Genomic DNA, 9,511 nt, shown 5'->3' with positions numbered 1-9,511 from the left:
CACTCCCCCCCCACCCCCCCTCGTCGCCACCCTGCGTATAATAGAATATCGATCGGCGCCTTCGCTTTGCCGCAGTGTGTGTAAAGGCGCGCTTGTGTCTGTGCGCGCGGAGTGGACCACTGCGCGTCCGACTACGGGGGCCCTCCAAGGTCATCGCCAAGGCAACGGGAGCATGGGGTCCTCCGGCTGCTGCTGTCAGGGAGCACAGGTCACGAGGGTCACGTGCAAAAAAAAAAAAAAAAAGGAAGCGAGGGGGACACAGGGAAGGGAGTCGAGCTGATGGGGGACAGAACGAAGGGTGGGGGGGGATGGGGGTGTTGCTGTTGTTGTTGGTGGTGGTGAGCTGCGGTTCCAAGTAACCAGGAGCCACGAGGGTTTGACTTGGACCGTACCACAGAGAATTTGACTCAAACTGAATAACAAGGAAGTGCTGAGGGCCACTGAGCAGAGGAAGTGGTATCGCACAAGCCTAGACACTCAAGGCGAAACAAATTAGCGAAACAAAAAGCGGCTCTGTGACTTTATAGTAAAAAAAACAAAAAACACATGACATTATTTTATTGCCAAACCATGTTCGGATCAAAGTCGTTTTTTTTTTGTTTTTTTTACAGTCACAAGATACATTGTTGCTTATTTTTTTTAATAAAGATTCCAATAGGCTACTCCTTAGGGGCTTGTGAAGGCTATTCTAAAGGTCCTCATACTCCTGGAAACACTGGTCTAAAAATAGGATGCAGAATAAATATGTGACTATACTTCTTAACTTATACACATGCGCCTCTTCAGCCTCCTTGTAATGGCTCCCGGTAACACTTTATGTTACCCTTGATACATTGTACCAAACTAAATTTAGTACAATGTAATGTGCTTTGTAACAATGTGTAATAAGTTATGGGTTAAGATAAGATAAGATAAGATAATCCTTAGATACACAATGGAATAACATGTAGGCCTATTTGTAGTTTTTTATTTTAACTCTAGCCCTAACCTTAAGGGTCTCGTGTCCTATTACATTATGTACCTACAAAGTACTGTACCATTAAATGCCATTATTATTATTATATACTGTATATGTATTTGTTTTAGTCCCAGAGCTGATGTTGTATGAGAGTTGATTGCTGGCTATGAAAGAAACCCCAGAGGACAAGAGCGACTGAAATGGACTCGTCACGAACGTTCCTCATTTTATGTTTACTTTTTAAAAGCTGATAAGCTGCAGTAAATATCTTATTTTTAAATGGGCTAGTTTTTTATTTCAATTTTGCACAAATATAGGAAGGACACAAATAGGCCTGCATAGTGTCTAAGTTAGACTATTTCAAAGTAGGCCGACACATGCAGACACTATCGTTTGTTATATTCAGTGGTTGTAACAGGTTAAATTTAACAAAAGATTCAAACTTTTAAAAATTATATAACTAACTTTCATGGCTCTTTTTTTAATGAAGGTTACAGACCCTTGACATAGACTGTATATACGTATGAATCAAAAATAACTCACACCCAAGTACAGGATCATCAGACATGTGAGGAACTGCATTTATGTTGAATTTATTGCACCTCAAAACGGATTATACAAACAGATCATGACATAATGTAAAAGGAATTTCAGACTTTACAAAAATGACCTCATGAAAATGTGCATTAAGTTGTTCCCTTTCACTGCATAATCACCAGAAATGAGTTCACTGCTTTTGCTATAATAATAATAATAACGCTTTTGCACGAGCCACTTAACGCTACAAAATCCTTACAAACCTTATTACACACATGCAGGATGAGACATTTGGCACAGATATTTCATACAGAGAAACATTTGCGGTCCGCTACTGATGAGCCATTATACTGATGACTATAATGTAATATTGAGCAAAAGCTTTTATAAGTCGCAGAGCAGAGGCATACGTTTCATAAGAGGCAAATCATTTGGCTTTAACATTTTTTTGGGATGAACAGAAAACCATTGCGCAATGAAATATCTGGTTATATGAAAAATGCCGGTCTATATATATGGGAAACTGTAACAAAGTAATGCAGACATGAGAGAACCTATGGTGGAGCTCGATCTCCAGAAGAGAAATTACCATTCATTTCCCCCAAAGTTTAAATATAACAGGTTAAAGACAGGGCAAAGGTTAATTAGCTTTGTGCCAACTTCTACTCTTATCGAAATTATTTTAAATGAGGAGAAAGGACAGGGCAGAAGTGTTTTACAGCTTCGGTGCCGCCTGATCAACACATTTGGAGCGCAGAAAGGCTCTGAAACCAATCCAGTGTTGGATTATGGGCTCTGGAGGACAGTTACGGGTCCTAACAATGAAGCACTTGCATCCAGGAAGTACAGAACGAAGTGCTGACACCATAGAAGAAGAAACAGAATTACCCGAGGATTTCTCAAAACTGTGGGAGTGAAAAAAAAGTAAACTACTGGTCCAGGTCTGTCTTTGACAAGGGGAACGTTAGAACAAATCTTTTAATATAAGTGTTGTGAATAATATCTTTGCGGATTCATATGTTGCCAAATTCACCGCAAGAGGACAAACCTGTGTGAGTCAATAGAATAGACTCTACATCTGCATACTGCCATCTGCTGTTATGGTTTCATTAATAAGTTATTTAATTATAAGTTATTTATATGTTTTATTTATCTTTCAAATGTATTGAAGTAAATTCACTTAGTTACTGACCAAACTGGTCCACTTTACTGGTCATCTCATAAAGTAAATGGTTTGGAAAAGCTTTTACAAATAGCAAAGCAGAGGCAAACATTTAATACAAAAGAATATAAATATATATTTTTTTACTCAGATGAGAAATGCATAGGCTTTTACTTAAAAAAAAGGTTTAAAAAAAAGTCAAGGACGTAACAGCTTGAAAGGAAAGCGAAGGTTGCAGAGGGTGTTGATACGCAGGCATAGGTCAGGGGAGACTATACAGCGTGAACACAAAATAAGAAATATCAAGTTTTTTTCTCGCCCCCTCTCCCGCGCATCCCCTATGGTCTTTTTGATTGCGGTGTGTATTTGAAGACTGATCAGTGACCAGCTCCCACTGGGTGTGAGTCTGCTCTTTACACCGGCTCCATGAGGAGTTCTTCCAGGTCGGACCCCTCCACCTCACGGAACCCAGCGTGAGAGCCTATCACAAACAGCGTCGCTCCTGCACACAGAAAGGAGAAAGAGGAGGGAGCGGAGTGAGACGGGGAGAGCGTTTAAGAAGAAGATGGTCTTTCGGATCAACACCACCAGGCAGCGTTAACAATTATATTAACAGTTCGATAGATTGTTTTCCGCTCATACAATCACCTTCTCATTATATTTAATATGGTATGTAGTCAGGCTAACCAAATAACAATGTAGATGATGCAACATCCATGTAAAAAAGCCACAACATATCACAAATACGCTGAAATATTCCATCTGGCTGAGGTATACAATTTTGTCGCTAACACAGCCTAAAATAAAAATGCATGATAACTAAAAAATGTGCAAAAATTACGTTTTAGACATAATTTTCTTTATTTAGCTTCATTTTAGCCCAGTTGTTTTGACATTTTTTTGATAGAAAAACATATTGCTTACAATTCTGGTTCATGTAACTAAACTGTGCTGAAAGGGTTTAGTAAAATATTTAGTACAGTTATTGAATATTGCAATTTTTGAACTGCCTCACTTTCCCTTTTGTTGCCAGCAGAGGGCGCAGTCTCTATTTGAGCACTTTTCAATAATAATCAGGCATGAGTTACGTTATCTTTTTCTGTAGTACAAGTATAACTATGAATTCTACGCTATATCCTAAAATAGAACAAACAAACTTAAATTAAATGTGCACAGTCTTACCCAGAATCCAGAAAACTGCAGCTCCGGCTCCAGCCAGCCAGAACACAGGCAGAGAGACGGCACCCGCGAGACTCGCCTGGTGAGGGAGAGCCAACTCTTTGCCTAAATGTGGGAGAATATCCTGTTAGTTCGACATCATTTCAACACATTAATCAATCAGTATATAAAAAGAAATAATTGTCAGTTTGAAAGTCCAAGATCTGAATGTCCAAGTTAACATTACAAGTAACAGCACTACCAAAATAGTCACCATGGACAAACAATAAATTATGCTTTGTTGCTTACCCATGACGACCAGTTTTTTCTCCAGGGACTTCAGGTGGATTATGTAGAAGGCACCGGCGAACACAGCCAAAGCAATCAGCAGCATGGGAGAGCTAATACTGCAAAACAACAAGGCCTTGTCATCATTACTGTAAACTGTTTTTTATTTCTTCATCAGCTACCGTTAAAGACACTGGACAATTTAGCAGTTAACAAAATGCCAAATGCCAGGATCATCTTTGTGGTCAGAAGAATGTGTGTGCAATATTGAGTGGATGTGTGTTGTAATTGTAATAGATCATTGCACAGTATATCCTTATCCTTACATGCAGTAAAGAATGAGCCCCAGGAAGATGAAGGTGTAGTTGCTGTTGTAGATCTCCACATTTTTCACCACTCTCTGACACAGCTCCCCAAAGTTTCGGGGTTTGGAAAACTTCCGCTGGTCGACGAAACTGGCCCACGGGCGGATGGAGACTCTGCGCTTGTCCAGCCACTCCTTGGCCATACCGGCAGAGAAGCCTTTGGGCATCCACAGCCTGTGAAATTAAACCAATACCATCGTTGAGATTTATATCCAGGGCTTTACGTCTGATAAACACTGAAAAATAAATGCAACAAAAAAAGTGTTTCATCACAACAGTCTACTCACAACAACATTTGACACATTCTTTTAACAAACTGCCTTCTGCTGGTAGGAGATCGCACAGTTTAAGATGTTAAGACTTCCATTTTAGTCATATGTCTTATAAATTATGATTGCTAAGATTATAATTTAATTGCCACTATTTAATCTAGAGGGTTGTATGAGGATATTGGATGCGTGTTGCAACGTGGTGATGGACCATATAAATAACACCAATTTCTAACTAGTCTAACAACTAATGAGGATCCTATACAAAAAGATAAAAACATATATAGCTTAGCTAACTCTACTTAGGTTTTCAGGGCTATATTAGACCAGCAAACCCCGATTGTCTCTCCACTGCTGACTACCTCATGTTAAACTGTTTCTATCCAGAAGTCAAAGTATCGCTGTAACTTGGATGGGTTCAATTGAGCAGCGGGGAAAACAATAAACACATGAGATCAGGATGTGCAATTAATCTAAACATGAACACTAATCAATTGCAAAATAAGAATCAAGAATAAGTATCAGTGCCATTAACTTTGCAATGTGTTTAAAGGCACGGTACCAGATTTATTTCTAGTAGTGGACCAAATTTTGTTTTGTCCTTTAGTATACTGTACACAGTACATGAAAAAACACCATGTAATTACAAAACATTTGTATCAATTTCATGAACTCTCAGGCTAGTTCTCTAACCTTTCTGTGACAATGACCCTGAAAAGCGACCCTGCAAGTTGTGAAATGTGCCTATAAACTCGTCCCTATGAAACATTTAAGCCAGTTTTGGAAATATTCCACTGAGGCGTAACACAGTTCTTTGGATTTTCTTGATCAAATGTGTCGAGAGTTAAAATGCAATAGCTCATTTGAACAAATGAAATAGTTCTGTTTCTATAAGAGATTGACATCACCTAAAATACATTTACTGATGCTGATACTGTAATGGTGGCGTTACTCATATGTACTGACAAAACTATGACATTATGCTTATTTTTAGCGAGTAAAGTTTCAAAGTTTTACCTCCAAGGCTTGTTGTCCCACATACACTGAACCTATAGCAAGCCGTGTCTCCAGTAATTCAGTTTTATGATCTACTTGTACCATGAGACAATAGTGGTCTGATCAGTTCTCCTTGAGAAAACAGTCCAGAATCGAATGAAGAGCGTGCTAAGCATGGACTGTACAAACGTACTGAGAGTTTGCTTTTGTTGTCTGACTACATAACATTCTCTGTTCAGTGAGTGTGCGACGACATGAACTTACTTTGCCAGGACTCCAGCTCCGCCTGTGCCAGTGGGATGGGCATTTTCAGCACCAAATATATCTCCTGCTTTACTGTCCATGTCTACCTCACAGTTCTCCCCCTTCGGAGCTCCAGAGGACATTTAGACTCTGCAACAAAAAGCACGGAACATAATATTAAAGGACAAATTGATGACATCAACATTTTAGATGGGAGTACAGGGGCCAATAGGTGAAGCACTACATAAAATAAATGCTACACTTCTATAATCATAATAATTTTGTTGCTTCAGGGGTTGAATAATTGCACCACTTTTGTCATTACTGTGCCACAATGTTTCACAGAAGTTGCTCCAGCGAAGAGACTTTTTAACTGTGCCAGTTTTCCTTTTATGTGAATAGAGTTCAGGAATGTGATGTCATATCGCTAAGCATCATGGGATTAGCAGCAATAATAAACTAATGGAGATTTTAAATTGAATTAGTGTATTAGATGTATTTACCAGCAGTGACCCAAAAGGAGTTTTCCCCTCCACTCTTTATACTGTTTTTCACTGATGCTATAGAAAAACAGCCACAAAACATGGCGGATCTCCATGGTAACAGTGGATTTTCCCGGACTCGACCCTCAAAACTGCAGACTTCTTGGCCAAAACTGAAATAATAATTTCTCTATTGTGGCCCACTAAACTGCATGCAATATACAATGTAAAATTTAGTTCCGCTTAGTAGAAAAAAAATATAATATAACATATAATAACTCTCCAGCACACAGTTCAGCCATGGAAAATTTTAGCTTGTGTCAACTCGAGGGTTTGGTCACTCACTTGTATCGACACTGAAACTGACTGTAATAACTGCATAAACTACTCATCACGCCATTAGTTTGTATTAAAAAGCAACATATTTATGAAAACAAAGAACAACTTAATCGTGTATTGCTCGGATTATTAAAATCAGTGGTAACATCTAAGAAACTCAAACCTCAAAGGATCAAAGAGATGTAGACCTTTAAAAAATAGTCAGGTGACATAAAAGAGGTTTAAATAAATGTCTGAGCTGAATTTGAGAAGTTAGTCCAATCATAAACTTACTTGTGGGCGATTTTCCTTCGTCTTCTTGCTGTGCTGTTTTTTGTTGAGGCGGAAGTGATGTGGACGCTCTCGTCTTCTTCGCCTGCTGTGCTCAGAGTGAAAACAACGCCACCCTCCGGTCTCTTCAAAAACTGCAAAAATAAACTGTGCCAAGATTAACGCCTTCTATGGGGGATGGTGGAACTGATCCACTTGCCAGAAAGTACAGAAAGTACAAATCATGAAACACAGCCAGATAATTATGGGGAAAAACAAATTATTAGGCCACAATGTATAATAATCTATAATAAAAATGAAACCCTTGGAATTCATTGCAATAGTAGAAAAAACCTTCTCAATTTGATAACATTTACCTAACCCTGCCTCATCACCTTGAAGTTTTACCCTAGGGAACCCTTAGATGCTTTGTATTTGGGAGTGAATAAAGAAAAGAAAGAATCCCCTCTGAAAATGTCTTTGTAACAAATATATCAACAAAATAAAGCTACAAATATAAACCTGGCTTGATTATTCAGATTTCGTCACCGAAAATAAGGGGAATGTTGGGCATTTTTAGGTGTAAAACGCCTTTTTTTGGTTGTTGTGTTTTTTTTTTCCATTAAAACCTAAAATGAAAAAAAATGCATGTATATGTGAATAACTAAATATAAAAATACACCCATTTTCTTCCATTTTAGGAGGGTATCTATATACTATATACCAGAGCCACCTTGGTTGGCTCCGCTCAACTTAAAGGAGCAGTGGCTCTACTCCGAGCTCCTCACCATATCTATAAGGGTGCGAAGAAAATACATTTTTGACCACTTATATCTGCGATCTTGTCCTTTCGGTCATGACTCAGATCTCACGACCGTACTCAGGTAGAACATACATCGCCCTGTAAATCGAGCTTTGCCTTTCGACTCACACAAGACCCTCCTGCCTCCTGACTTGAGGCCTCCATCCAATGCCTCCACCAACCTGGTCCTGATTTGAAGAAGTCAACAGAACAATCATCATCATCATCATCTTGCTTGCTTGTTTATGTTGATGGTGGTGGTAGTCTGATACTACAAGCAATATCATGTGATTTTGATTTTTTTTTCAGACGGTATGCTGAGCAAAGCTTTGCACTGAGATGGAGGTCAGCTGAAAAAGCCCACCATCATCAATAAAAACAGACAAATGAACACTGCAGTATTTATATATTTATTTATCTATCATTTTATTTATCTATCTATTTATTTATTATTACTATGATTGTTATAAAACTTTCTTTTTTCTTAAACATTCCATTATTATACTGTACCCTTTGTTGTATACTTTCTACTTGGGCTGTGGGCTGACTGCACGAGCGTGACGTGTCGGCAATCGGAGGGCTCTGATTGGTGGAAATATCTGCTGTCGCTCCAGATTTCTCGAACAACAGGAATCTCACAAGGTCGGTACATTTTTTGCTGCTCAGAAATATCCTCAAAAAATCGTATTAACATCGTTTTTAGCGGGCGGATTCAGCTACAGTTTGCACATCACTCATCCTACAGCGAGTTGATGAAGGATCGTTAGCATGTCTGTAGCGTAAATATTAAGGCTGGCGCATAGACACATATCAACGGACAGATCTTGTTGTTTTTTTTCTTTTAGTTTGCTAGTAAACGATTACATGTCGCTAGGTTTGACAGAGCATTGGTGAGCATCTTTCCTCGTCAAACCTACGTATGCATTGGTTTTACGTTGTTACATCGCGCAAATGTGTCTTTAAATCGCCTGACTCCTTTTGTTGTTATGTGTCTTTTCTTCTTCCTCAGAGAGAAACGTGACTGGTTACGTAACGTTGTCCACGGCCTGAGGGTAATTTGCTTCAGCCCGTTTTGCTGCTGTGGCTACAACACGGAAGAGCAAACATATCGTTATCTCCGCTGCTTTACTGCTGTTTTAGAAGATTACACGGCTTTGCAGCATTCTTCGTCGACGGCGCGTTGTTTCAACACGACGGCGAGAAAAATAGGTACGTCTGTTTTAGCTTGTAAAACATGAAAGTAGCCCGAGCTAACCAATGCGCAGCTGTTCATAGCGTTGGCCCAGCTAGAGGAAATGGCCTGTGCTGCTGTCAATGGCTTCAAGAGCGATCGTGTCTAACATATGTATATTATGAGTTTTATAAAGATCTACAAAACCACCATTTATTTATTTGCTGCTGTTTCATACAAATGCCTGTTATTCCAGAAATGTTTACATATGACGCAAGGACACCAATACATAAAAAAGCGAGTCATGATCTGATTATGTGGGACTGAGATGGGTCATTACATATCCAAAAATGAAAATACATCATAAAAAAACATTTGTTTTTTTTTTCAAGCTTTCCCATAATTTCATCAGGACCTATTGGTGCGCTTATAACCTTTATCTTTGGTCTTTCATTGGCTCATTTTGAGCGTAAAATGTTAATGTAAGAGTAC

General features: G+C 38.9%; 2 protein-coding genes across 2 annotated transcripts in view; one reads left to right on the top strand and one right to left on the bottom strand.

Annotated features, from left to right (window-relative positions):
• Nucleotides 1–2,849: 2,849 nt before the first annotated feature.
• rabac1 (Rab acceptor 1 (prenylated)) lies at nt 2,850–6,129 on the bottom strand. Its single transcript, XM_079561166.1, has 5 exons — nt 5,998–6,129; nt 4,430–4,642; nt 4,125–4,222; nt 3,840–3,941; nt 2,850–3,159 (listed from the first exon to the last, which is right to left on the bottom strand). Exons 1-5 carry the CDS (start codon nt 6,117–6,119, stop codon nt 3,071–3,073), a joined length of 624 nt encoding a protein of 207 aa, XP_079417292.1. The 5' UTR covers nt 6,120–6,129; the 3' UTR covers nt 2,850–3,070.
• A 2,738-nt stretch (nt 6,130–8,867) lies between these two features.
• dedd1 (death effector domain-containing 1) overlaps nt 8,868–9,511 on the top strand; it is a 516,989-nt gene continuing 516,345 nt past the window's right edge. Inside the window, exon 1 of the mRNA XM_079561356.1 lies at nt 8,868–8,900. The gene's annotated coding sequence lies outside the window, so the exon portion shown is untranslated. The remainder of the gene's footprint in view (nt 8,901–9,511) is intronic.

Source organism: Gobius niger (assembly GCF_951799975.1).
Source record: "Gobius niger genome assembly, chromosome: 8".
Lineage (NCBI taxonomy): Eukaryota > Metazoa > Chordata > Actinopteri > Gobiiformes > Gobiidae > Gobius > Gobius niger.
This window is presented reverse-complemented; position numbering and strand designations above follow the sequence as displayed.

Coding starts and splice junctions, on each gene's coding strand:
- rabac1 (XM_079561166.1), bottom strand. CDS start 6,119: ATGTCCTCTGGAGCTCCGAAGGGGGAGAACTGTGAGGTAGACATGGAC. Junction 4,643..5,997: donor GGAGCTGGAGTCCTGGCAAA/GTAAGTTCATGT, acceptor TTAATTTCACAG/GCTGTGGATGCCCAAAGGCT. Junction 3,160..3,839: donor TGCAGTTTTCTGGATTCTGG/GTAAGACTGTGC, acceptor TTCTGTGTGCAG/GAGCGACGCTGTTTGTGATA.